Source organism: Alligator mississippiensis, chromosome 4, assembly GCF_030867095.1.
Source record: "Alligator mississippiensis isolate rAllMis1 chromosome 4, rAllMis1, whole genome shotgun sequence".
NCBI classification, from domain to species: Eukaryota; Metazoa; Chordata; order Crocodylia; family Alligatoridae; genus Alligator; species Alligator mississippiensis.
The window spans coordinates 114,939,983-114,952,700 of NC_081827.1; the positions used below are offsets into that span (position 1 = coordinate 114,939,983).

The 12,718-nt window shown below is 41.0% G+C and overlaps 1 protein-coding gene across 5 annotated transcripts in view; it reads left to right on the forward strand.

Moving 5' to 3' along the window:
* TMTC1 (transmembrane O-mannosyltransferase targeting cadherins 1) overlaps positions 1 to 12,718 on the forward strand; it is a 261,037-nt gene that overhangs the window by 138,461 nt on the left and 109,858 nt on the right. For 4 of the 5 annotated variants that reach the window (XM_059726488.1, XM_014609054.3, XM_059726487.1 and 1 more), the window contains one exon: positions 3,657 to 3,778. The exons of the other annotated variant lie outside the window; for it this stretch is intronic. In XM_059726488.1, the coding sequence (XP_059582471.1) occupies positions 3,657 to 3,778 (122 nt within the window). The remainder of the gene's footprint in view (positions 1 to 3,656; positions 3,779 to 12,718) is intronic. 5 annotated transcript variants of the gene reach the window in all.

Below are 12,718 nucleotides of genomic sequence, written 5' to 3' on the forward strand. Positions count from 1 at the left end.
TTTCTGAATCTGCTCTCTCAGCTCTATATTTATTTATTCATCAGTAAATATAACAGCTTCTCCTGATGAAGAGAGCCTGAAAGTTGTACCTGCTAAATGCATTTGATAGAAAAAGAGTTAATGGGTGCCTGAGGCTGTAGCCCACTAAAATTGTGGAGAGTTTTGTCATTTACTTCAATGGCCCAGGAAATCACTTGAAGCACATAAGAGCCTTTCGACTTCTTTACCTGTATAATGCATATGGACTTTTTTTCTTTTTCTTTTGCATTTAGGTTTATAAGTATATGTTCATGCCTTAGGGATAGTAACTCTACTTTAAAGCTGGGTACATTACATCCAACCCCTACAACGGAACCACATTTCAAATGACCACCATCTATTTCAAAGGCTTTGGTGGTCTCTTCTCGAGTGTGCCCCATTCACACCAAAACTTGGGCCCTGGCTCAGGATTTGAAACAGCATTTCCAGAAATGAAAAACTAGTGTTGTGATATATCAAGCCATCTAAAGCCATCTACTCTGCTGCATCCCTGTTGGGTTTTTGGGGGCTTTTTTTCTTCTGTCTCTTTTTTCATTGACATTGAAGCTCTCCAGCCAAATAACAAAAGTATAAATGTGCTTCAGTTCCTCTCATGAAAAGGTATGACTGATTCACTTATTTCCTAGTAGAACAATTTAGTAGAAGAGTATAAAGGAGTCTTGACCCCAAGTTTTGCCTTGTAAAGGGAAAGCTTAGATGAAATCATATAACACTGACTAAGATTTTCAGATGTAAAAGCTTTCAGGAAACAGTTCTTAATGGATTATTCGTTGTCAACTGATTTCCTTTAACAGTGCATTGTCGGCTGTCAAACAGCATTTATTTTAGAAGTTAGCAGTTGCTACGATACCTTCACTAGTGTTACCATCCTCTTGGGCATATGTGCTGTGCCCTTCTAATAGGATTGTTCTGCTACTCTTTCCCAGGGAGACTAAAGGCACAAGGTGCTGTGATAACAGTACAGAGCTGGGATTTAGATTTTCCACTTCAGCCTAACCAAGTTGTGGGTCCAACCCTGTTTTCATTCGGCATGCTTCTTATTTTTGGTGTGTTTTGTGTCTGTCTTGAACAGATGGCTTTTACCAGCAATATTTTAACTTTGGATATCACCATGTTCTTGCGTAACATCTCTTCCCTCACCAGCTTGATGGATTGATGTTCTCTGAACAAGTCTCGTGCTTGATATGATGATTATTACAGCTTGACAACATTGCTACGTATGGGAGTTCAAGGACATGAGAGAGGGTGCCATTGCAGTCAGCTTAGCAGATAGAGATTTGAAAAATTCAAGGCCAAATCGATCTAAGTTGCATGCTTTTCTGTAAGCAGTGTAGTTTAGATTGGGTGCTGGGGGAGAGGCAAGTCTTAAACTGGGTTTTACCATTTTTAAACCAGACTGTGCACCAAACTTCTGTTCTGTTTCAGGTATAGACTGGTTTTGTGTGCTGAACTTTTGTTTTGAAATGGGCATAAAGCAGCTTCCAATCACTTATACCAGTAAAAGTATAATGTCTATACCTGATCTTTGTGTGCAGTACCATTGTTATATACCCAGTCAATATATATATTACCATTGTTATATACCCAGTCTATATTTAGACCAATGACATGGTTCAATCTACTATTGCAGATACACTGTTGGCCAATATCTGTTACCTGAGTACAATGCCAAGGCAGGTTGTGGTGGTGTAAATGAGAGCAGAAGCTTGCCTTAGGGGTTTTATTGGACTGTGTTAGTTATGGCTTCAGTTAAAGCTTTATAAAGCAAGTTTGCTAACTAAAGTTGAGAGATCACCCAAAGTGATTAGAAAAACAAAAAAAGATAAAGTGATTCAATTTTGTATCTGCTTTTAAATGTCAGAAAGGTAGGCTGCTCAAAATGAATCCTCCTGCATTTCAGCATGTTCACCAACTGATTCAGCTATGGCATTATTGGCCTGGTAAAAGGTAGCCCAATTATCTGGCTGGGAAATGTAATAAACTAAATACTGTTGTTTCTTCTAACTAAGCCTAAATTTTCAGGTTTTTAAATAAAGAAAGTTTGTTTAGATAAATTTGATCCTTGGGGCACGTCCACATGGTATCAAACTCTTCTACAGAGCACCACTGTGAAAGCACACCCCACCCATTCTCTTCTCCCATGTGTGTCAGATGCCAAAAATAGTAACATAGCAATTTTGGCACATGCCCAGTGCTTGCCTCACTCTCAGGCACACATATTAGTAATTCTGAGCACACTAGTACTGCTTTAATGGCAATTACATTAAAGTCTTTTAACATTTGGCCCATGAAGTGCAGGGGTGAGAAGGCAAGGTGTGTTTTCAAGGCTACACTTGTTAGCCTGGCCCAGCATGGAGCAGACATCGATAAAAAGGGAACAGAAGCAGACATCACAAACTGATTCAGCTCTTTGGATTTGAGCTAGAGGAGGAACTGGGTTACCCTGTGTCTGTAAAGGATTGAGACCATGGTTCATAAAATGTCGAGATTTTTGGAGCAGCTCTGCAAATCACAGTTGTTTTGAGGAAACTGTATATGACAATTTCATTTTTTCCTTGCAGAGCAAATTAACGTTAAACAGCCATCAAACTCAAAAACATTGATATTGATGTGCAGTGGGCCTAAGTTTTAAATTTGGATATAGCCATAATGTATGAGAGAGTATAATTTAAATTTTAAATGGCGTCTTCTAAGGAATAAAATTACTACATTTATGTGGAGGTTTGGTTGATTTCATTTATACAAAATGTTTTGCTGTTGGTTCTCAGCTGTAAAGATTTAAGAACAGACGTAAGAATGTGTGTGCACCAGGGCCGGCTCACAATTTTTTCGGGCCCCCTGCAAGATATAGTTTTGGGGCCCTTGATTCATTGAAAAATCAAAATTGCGGTTAATCGCGGTATAAACTCACTGAAATAAAATAGTCGGGGCTGGGCTGCACATTCATGGGCTGCACTGCAGGGGCGGGCAGCATGTGCTGCGGACACCCAGGTTCCCTCCCTGAGGCCAGGGCCGAGCCTGGGGCTGGGGCAGGAGTGGAGCCGGGAGTTTCTCCCCCGCTCGGCCGGAAGAAGTTTCCTTCCTGCCCGCATCGAGCCCTTTAAACATGGTGCAGGCAGTGGGGGGTGAACAAGACATGGCCTCTTGGCTGTGGAGCCCCCCAGGGCCACAAGTTCTACAGGATAGGACGGGCTGGCCCTGGTGTGCACAATATGTGGGTATATATCCTTATCCATATTCACACTATTACATGTATTTTGTTACTTTAATTACATATTGTAATAGTTGAAGTAGTTAATAGGCAGCTTAAAATACCCAGGTACAATGAAATTGGCCTCTGAAACCTTGATAAATCTAATATAACCAGGGGGCATTGTCTGAATTGCACAGGTATCCATTGTATGCATTATAGACATACCAGAAATGCCTTATATGGACAATATATAAATTCAAAGGAATAGGTGCATGGAATAGCATTTACTTAAAATGTGACTCGTTGATAAATCTAATCAGATTAAAATGTCATGCCATGGATAGGAACCTGAGAAAGGAGCAGTTTAATGTTGATTAAAGCTGGATTTTTTTGTTATTCACACACATTTGTTGTGTTGTTGCAGAGACTGGAGCACAGAGAAGTTTTGGTTGGCCTGTTGTTCCTGGTTTTCCCATTTATTCCAGCCAGCAACCTATTCTTCAGGGTGGGGTTTGTGGTGGCAGAACGAGTCCTGTACATGCCTAGGTAATTATTGCAATTGAACTCCTTTCTAAAGAGAATCTTTTTCCCTTTTTTTTAAAAGCAGGTAAGATTTCTTTTTTCCCCCCTCTCTTACAATGATTCAAGCAGGTTTTTGTCCGAGTGCTATATGTGCCTTTGAGTTTTGGGGCAACAATATTAGGCATTTTATTGCTGTCAAGAGCAGATCACTTGGAAAAATCAAAGCTAGTTGAAGTCCATCATTTTGGCTTTTAATATTATATGTCTATAAAGAGAAGTGAATGCAGCTGCATATACTGATGAAGCACGTTCTCTTTTAGACTCCTTTCTTTTCAGATCCAAGTCTTGCTGTTTTACTCAGCAGTACCTCCAACATAAATTTTCCATGGTTTCTAATTTTAAGGACCATGTTCAATGGGTTAAACATTCTAATCTTTTCCCAGAGCTTCCATTTGGTGAGTCCTGTACAAACACATGAGATGTAGCACTTTGTCTAAAGAGCTGACACTCTAAGATGAGGATTCTTGCAATTTCTAGCATATAGGTGGACTGTATGCCTATAGGAGGTCCTGTTCCCCACACACTACCAACTTTGGTTTCCAGGCTGGAGAAGGTGTTCATAGGCCAGCTGGTGGGAATGGGAAAAACCAAGCACACCTCCTTGTATGTCTCTGAGTTTGAGTTTACCCCAGTTTCCAGCTGCATATCATTACATTCTGGAGTGACTAGCGCTTAGAAATGTTTCATGCTTCCTGTTGAGCTTGCATGAAGTATAACTTTGAACTCTTTTTTTTTATCTCTATCATAACCAGATCTGAGACTGAAGTAGAAATAAAGGGCATTTGTCCAAGGCTTAACATGTGATGGCCTCCTTGTTCCAGCTATAAATGAAATTACCTTTGTATACTATTATATTAAAATGTTTTTAAGAGCAGTGGGTCCAATTCTGCCATCAGGTATGATCGGTTAGCTCCCACTATCTAAGTAGGGATTGAATTTGTAGAGCCAGTGACAAAATATGGCCCTAAAGTTCCTTATTATGGAAATAATTGTTATATTCTATCAGGTATATATGTGTGTGAAATTTGATTCCTTATAAAGCAAACAAACGCTAGAAACTTGGAAAATGTATTCCTATACTCCTCATCCTGAAAACATAGAAGTAGTACTGCATCTGGTATAAAGTTAAGCACATTTTTAAGTCTTTACAAAGCTTTGGATATCTATGGCTGCTGGCAGACATGGACAAAAAAAAGCCAGCACTACCAGAAAAGGAGCCGTGTTAGTTTGACCTGGCTTGCCCAACATCTGTATAGATTGTGCACTTCAGTGGGGTTTTTGGCGCTTCTGTCTAATAGCTGATTGATCAGTGCATGCCCAGCAGAAGAGTTGCGTCAGCTTGACCCCGCTCATCCAACGTCTGTTTAGGTCATGTGCTTCAGCAGGGCTTTTAAGTAATTTATCTAATAACTGATTGATCAGCTACTAGATAGAAGTGCCAAAAAGCCCCACTGAAGCACGTGATCTATACAGACGTTAGGTGATCCAGGTCAAGCTGATGTGGCTCTTCTGGGCATGCGCTGAGCTTGGCGTGGGGGCATACCAAGTTGAAAGTAAAGCACCATTTCCTCCCACCCCAACCCCCTCCCCACTACATCTGTCAGTGGTGTATATGTTTTACATAGCTAACATATGTCCCTGTATCCTGTTGTATTTCAAATTGTATTACAGGTCAAATCCTCCTCATTGTAATCATGCAAGTATCCACCATTGAGTTTGATGATCCTACTCAGGAAAGTCAGTTTTTGGCTTTCTGAATTATTTGGAAAATAATATCCACAGTTGGTAGAAATTGTTATTTTATTATTTGAAATTCAAAATTAAATTTATTTTTGCTGTGGGTAAAAAGTGAAGAAATGCATGAAAGCTATTAAAACATATTGTAGAAATGGCTTGTCTAGCTATTTAAAATGCTTCAGTGTTGATTTGTTGCTTTTATGATTTTGAAGAGGCAAAGGCTCAGGGTGGTGCAGATGGCAGGATATCTACAGTTCTCCTGTTGATGGGATTGCTGGTGTTGATGCTTCTGGAAATGTAGAGGTAAAAATGGACACTGCTGCAGGAGATTTTGTGGGGATAAAAGTACAAGTGTACACATAAATACTGCGTATATAGTGCTTTTACTTTCCTATAGGATCCACAAATATACAGTTTATGAGGTAAACTATAGCTAATTTATGGTTCACCTAATTACTCTGTCTGAAAAAAGTTAATGAGAATTAAGTGACTTTTCCAAGATTTGAGTCTCTGTCAGTCTCCTGGTCTTACTCAGTTTTCATTTCTTTTCTTGTATAACACTTTTTTTCATCCCCACTTAGTAGGCAACTAAGCTGGTCTAAAATTAAACACTGATGTGGCTGTTTATCTCAGATTAGGACTCAACAGACTTCGCTCAACAGATTCAATTGTCACAGGATGCCTTTCAAGTGAAAAGGAGTATTCAGAAAAAAAGATACAGTCAAGGTTGTTCAGGGAAATACATTTACCGCTTAAAAGTTAATGAACACTGAAGAATGAGCTCAAGCGCTCTATCTTTGGAAAAAACAGAACTAGGGGAGTGTTAGACTTCCATGAACACTAGTAACTATACTTGGCAGTTTACTGATAGAGGATACAAGACGGTGGGGAAGCATATTCTTTATTTAGAACATTCTTTAGTAACTGTTTCATTTCTTGTAAATTGCAAAATGCATTTATGGAATCTTGAATTTTTTCTTCCTCCTCACCATTAAGAAACTGGAATATTTCAGCCCACTGGAAAAACCTTCTGATGTGAGGAAACTTAAATAGTAGATGGAAAACACATTGACTGTATTATTCCGGTTAATATTTAAGAGTAGTTTTCCACCCTCTTCTGAAATGCAAGTCATTTACCAGTAAGTGTATATCCAGGTGGTTTTACTGTACCTAGAAGGGAAGCTACCCTATTTCCTGGCCTGGAAAGACTTGTTGTAGTTGAGGGTGGAGACCTGTCCATTGCACAGCAGACAGGTACCCTACGGGAGTCTACTGGGGTGTGCAAAACGGGCTGTATTTGATCTGGATTCGGCCCGAATCGGGGACAGTGATTCCATTTGACCAAATCTGAATCTGAAGATACGATGCTGATTCAGGGAATCAGCAATTCGGCCATAGACATAGCTTTAAATGTTTTTTCTACGTATCTTGAGGTACTAGGTCTGGCTCATGAATGCTGTGATGGTGGGGCAGATGGAGCATCCCACAAGAGCACAGGGCGGGGCTCCCTGCATGCTTGGTGGCGAACCTGGAAGTGGACCAGAAGTAGTTCCAGTCCACTTCCAGGTCTGCTGCCAAGCACATGGGGGGGACTCCCCCATGATCCCCCGGCTTGGCGATCAGCCGAAGGGGGGACTCCAGGTACCCCCTCAGACCCAGAAGGCACCAGTCGCCGAGCTGGGGGGGCCCCCATCGTGCTCCCTGGTGGACCCAGAAGCGGACCGGAAGTGCTTCTGGTCCACTTCCAGGTCTGCTGCCAAGCATGCTAGGGACCTCCCCACATTCCCATGGGATGCTCCATCCGCGCTCCCGGGGGACACTCCATTTGCCCCAGCATCTCAGCATTCACGAGCTGCCTGCTACCTAGAAGTATGTAGAAAAAACATTTAAAACTGTATCTATGTCTGAATCGCCAAATCTTTCCAAATCTCTCCGAATTAATTTGAAAGGTTCTGATTTGATTCGGGGAGATTAAAGGATCTCCTGATTTGATTTGGATTCGGAGATTTGGCCACCGAATCGGGCTGAATATCTGCTGAATCGAATCAGCAACAAGCTTCTCACAGCCCTAGAGTCTACTACAGCCTCCCAATGGGAAAATCTCAACTACACATTTAATGGCAATGGGGGATTGCTCTCTGGCTTTCCTTCTAGCTCGCTTCTTTGTCCTTTTGGCTAGGGACAAGCAAGACTTAGGGGGCATCTGAACCTCAACACCTCTGGGATTAGAGCTTGTGTGTAGAAGGCCTGCCATGGATTTGGGAGGATCTGAAACCCAAGACTGAGTCTGGCAGCTAGGTTACTTGCTGGTGGTAGCACCACAGAAACCTGAACAACTGAGCTCTGCTCAGTTGACGGAATTTGGAACTGATTTGGCTAATTTGGCCTGAGTCACTAAATTTAAAAAAAAAGTGTTTATGGAGTACCTGTGCTAAAACTTGCAGCAGTTTCAAAAAAAGATAACATGCATCAATTCTGGATTAACTAAGTATATGGACATTACATGCAAATTGCTACAGCCACATTTAATTTCAAGGTTATTGTTTACAAATATGCTTCTCACTTCCATGGGCTCAGGCAGAACAGAGTCTGACAGTAAGGAGAGGGAGAAGGGACTGCCAGGGGGAAAAAAGTTGGGGGGAGGGGGAAGTAGAGAGCCAAGGGGCTACCTGACACCCCCAGATTTATTTTTCCTGATGTAACAGGGGGACAAAATCAAGGCAAACCTCCAATGATTAGATTCTATACCTGGACAATTGTAACAAATTTATGAATTTTCCACATACAGAATCTAATTATTAGGGGATCATCTTATATTCAGGGTCATCTTCTATTCAAGTAAATGCAGTAGATTAGATCTCAGGAAAAACTCCTGTTTTAATGTTAGAACAGAGAGGTAATGGAATAGACTGCCCAGGGAAGTAGTGGGATCTCCTTCATTGAAGGCTTTCAAGAGGAGGCTGGATAAGCATTGTCCAGAGATGATTCAGGAGTAGCGTTCCTGCAATTGTGTAGAGAGTTGGATGACCAGAAAACCCCTGAGGTCCCTTCTGTTCCTATGATTCTGTGATTAGGTGTTGAGCTCTCTTGAAAATATGTTTCTACTTGTAGGCCTGGGCACCTGAAAATCTAGTCCATGTTGTATAAAACATCACAATTTGATTTTAAAATAAAAAGAACTGTTAATTATACTGCTCTTTAACGTGAAGAACTTAACTGAACATAACTAGGAGCATTAGCTTCTTACTCTGCAATTGGTCCTCATGCAGAACGATTAGATGTACAAGGCCTGCCCATGAGCCTTTCCTATGTGGTACTTGACACTGTGCTCCAGTTGAATTATGAAAAGAATTTGGGTGCTTTGGGTCTCTCGGGAAAAATTCCTCTGGCTTTACCTGCCTGTGACCGTGTTTCCATTTCAGTCATGCCTGGGCATGTTTTGCTTTGATGTCTCCTATAGTTTGACATCTAAGGTTGTTTTTTAAAATCTTACATTTTTTTTTACGCATTTACTACCCTATTTTTTTCTACTTTTCAGAAAACAGTCCTGCAAAAAAACTATAGCCAGACAGTTTTTTCAGATCAAGTGCATCTATGCTGCATATCGTAATGCTTAGGTTGCAGAAGCACCAAATTATTCTTTCGCGGATGACACAGTTATGTCACCACCTATTTTTGCCAGCCATTGGAACCTTCACATTTAAATAAAGGCCCATGGATTTTTCAACCGTAACTGACAAAAACCAAGATAAAATGACTGTATTGAGTTGCATGCCTTCATTAAATAAAGTGTGAGCTGATTACAAAGGGAAAAATCAGGTCACCTTGCTCCTGTGCATGAGTGCTGGAATGGCTTAGCAGGTATTTATAAGAATGTAAGCGTTGGGAGTTTTGTTAGAAGGAAGCCATACGCCTAGTCAAAGAGTCAAGGCAGAGGATATAGACAAGCTAGGATTTTAATTGCATCCAAGGGAGAATTTGAGGGATCTGAAGAACTAATTGCAATAAAAGCGTCATGCTGTTTTGTGCAGTGGAGGCTGGCTTGGACAATGAGACAGTTTTATGTCTCTGTTCTGATTACATTGCTGATTCAGTACATCCTGAAGGCAGATTGAAGGGTGGTCAGAAGTGGTGGTGTTCTAGGAGCTCAATACTGAAGCTGGTCCCCAGTAGTGGAGCCACCTGACTCACTGCCTTTACTCCATCATAAGTCCTCCCTACAGTTTGTGCCCCTTCTACCTGTGGTGGTGAACTAAGTCACCAGTTTCCATTTAGTTGAAAGTACTGCAGTATTTAAGAGCAGCACTCTGCCAGGCAGGAGATGTCATCTTGCCAGTGCCTGCACATTATGTTTGTAGAGGCAATTTACAGGGCACTGTGAAGAGCTCATGCTGAACATTTCCATGCTGCCTACGTGTGGCATTTCCTCAGCTGACAGTATTTAGCTACATGTTTTATTTAGTGAGTCAGAAGTTCATTGGGAAAAGTTGTAAGATCAATACTTTTCTGTCACCTTGTTGTATTTCTAGGAAGGAATCTGTAAGAAAGTTGGAATCCAGATAAAATTATTTATTTTCCCAGAAAACATTGATCTGATCGTGTTCAGCCTTCTCCTAATATTGTACAACAAAGAGGACATACAGATTTTTTGCTGTTTCGTACTTTAAATAAGAGAAGAGCAAATAGCTGTCTTATTCTTAATGCATTCATTTCACTTAGTATAATTTCATCCCTTATTAACATGTGGAATATTAATTAAAAGCTGGAAATTGACAATCATTATGGAAATGAAGTTGGTACAATTTTGTAATTTCTATGAAATTGAGATCCTAAATAAGCCTGAAGAAAAGTCACCTTCCCTTGCATAGCAATCATTTGAAACTAGTGTTTCATAATATACCCATCTTCAGGGAATACTTCGTTCTCCTTTTTATGGTCATTTTGTAAAAGATGATAGTTGAATGTAATGTGATGAGTTTTCACACACTGCTGCCATGCTTTTTTATTTTGTTTTATTCCATCTGTTGACCAAGCTTGAAAATCTAAATTCCTGCTTGCTTTTGTAAGATTCCTTTTAATATTAGATGAAATACTGTAAGTGATGATATAACTTCTGCTTAAAGAATGTTCTTCTGTTACAGTGGTGTAGGTTGTAGCCATGTTGGTCTAAGGACATAGGCAGACAAGGTTCCTTGGGTGAATTTTATTAGACCAACCCATATAGTTGGAGAATAGTTATTAAGCAAGCTTTCGAGTTCAAAAACCCTTCGTCAGGCTAAGGAAGTTTCAGCAGTTGGTGTGTGCTCTTCCTGGATGGAATGAAAAGTAAAGAAGCCAGGGGCTGGGCTGGGGAATCAGTTGCCAGGCAGATTATAATGTATCAAAAATCCATTGTCTATGTTTAGTCCATGATCTCTAGTATCCAGGAGGTTGGTGAAATGGAGCTCATAGGCTCGTCTCTGGGAAGTGTTGTGTAAGTTTCCCTTGAGGATCAGGACTGAGAGATTGGAGGGACAGTGGCCCTCCTGTGAGAAATGTGCCCCCACCGGTAATTGGGTATTCCTTTGATAGCTTTCCGGTGTGCGTTTATTCTGGTGTGCAGTTGTTGTTTGGTCTCTCCTACGTATTTTCCATCAGGGCATTTGGTGCATTGGATGAGGTATATTACATTTCTGGAGGTGCAGCTGTAAGATCCAGGGATGCTGATGGCTCTGTTGTGGGGTGTAGTAATTGTGGGGGTGGTGGAGATGTGTTGGCAGGTTTTGCATTTCTTGTCATGGCACGGTCTGGATCTTTTTGGTGTGTTCCGGGCTTGAGGAAGTTTGCTTCTGGTAATGAGGTTGGCGAGGTTCGGTGCTTGTTTGAAGGCTAGGATGGGTGGCTCTGGGAAGATCTTTTTAAGAATAGGGTCTTTTTCTAGTATGGGTTGCAATTTTTTGAGGATTTTCTGTACAGGTTCAAGGGAGGGGTGATATGTCATCACCAGCGGTGTGCAATTTGTGGGGGGGTTTCTTCTGTACTGCAGCAATTCTTCACGTGGTATCTGGGTGGCTCTTTCAAATGTGCTATCTATCTCTCTGGAGGAGTGTCCTTGCTGAGTGAAAGCATTTTTAAGATTGGTGAGATGACAATCCCGGGTGTTCTCTTCAGTACAAATGAGGTGGTATCTGAGGGCTTGGCTGTATATCACAGCTTTTTTGGTGTGTTTAGGATGATTGCAGGTTCTGTGCAGATATGTACGTTGGTCTGTGGGTTTCTTGTATACTGTGGTCTGTATTTTACCCTTCTGGATACTGATCATTGTGTCTAAAAAGGAGATGTTGGTGCTGGAGTATTCTAAAGAAAGTTGGATGCAGGGATGGTGATTGTTGAATTTCTGATGGAACTCGATCGGAGATTGCAGGTTTTCAGTCCAAATGATGAAGATGTCATCAATGTATCTTAAGTATAGCAAGAGTTTGATGGTGCAGTTCTTGAGGAAGTCTTCTTCCAGGTGGCTCATAAAAAGGTTGGCATACTGTGGGGCCATTTTAGTGCCCATAGCTGTTCCCATCATCGGGAGGAAGTGTTGATTATTAAAAGTGAAATTGTTGTGTGTGAGGATGAAGTGTATAAGGTCAGTAATATCTTTGGGCCTGTATTCTGAGTTATAATCTTGTTCCTGTAGATATGTAAGGCAGGCTTAGATGCCATCCTGGTGTGGGATGTTGGTATATAGGCTGGTAACGTCCATGGTGGCTAGGAGTGTGTTGCTGGGAAGGTGGTCTATGTTTTTAAGTTTCCGTAGAAAGTCTGTAGTGTCTTGTACAAAACTTGCTCTGTGGGTGACAAGCGGTTTTAGGATTGATTCAACAAAACCTGATATTTCCTCAGTTAGGGTCCCATGGTTGGATATGATAGGTCTGCCAGGGTTCCCTTGTTTGTGGATTTTAGGGAGCATGTTAGTCACATTCTTACCACAGTGATATCAGTGAAAAAATCCCATTTACTGCAGCAGGACCAGGACCTCTTGCTATTCCTATCATTTTATGTCATGAATATATTCAGTTTACCTACAAAGATGCCTTTTTGTTGTGTTATGACTTTTAACACTGAAGAGCTGACCAAAGGAGCCAACTAGACTGTATTTCTTGCATTTCATGAACATATTTGATTGCTTGGGTCCCC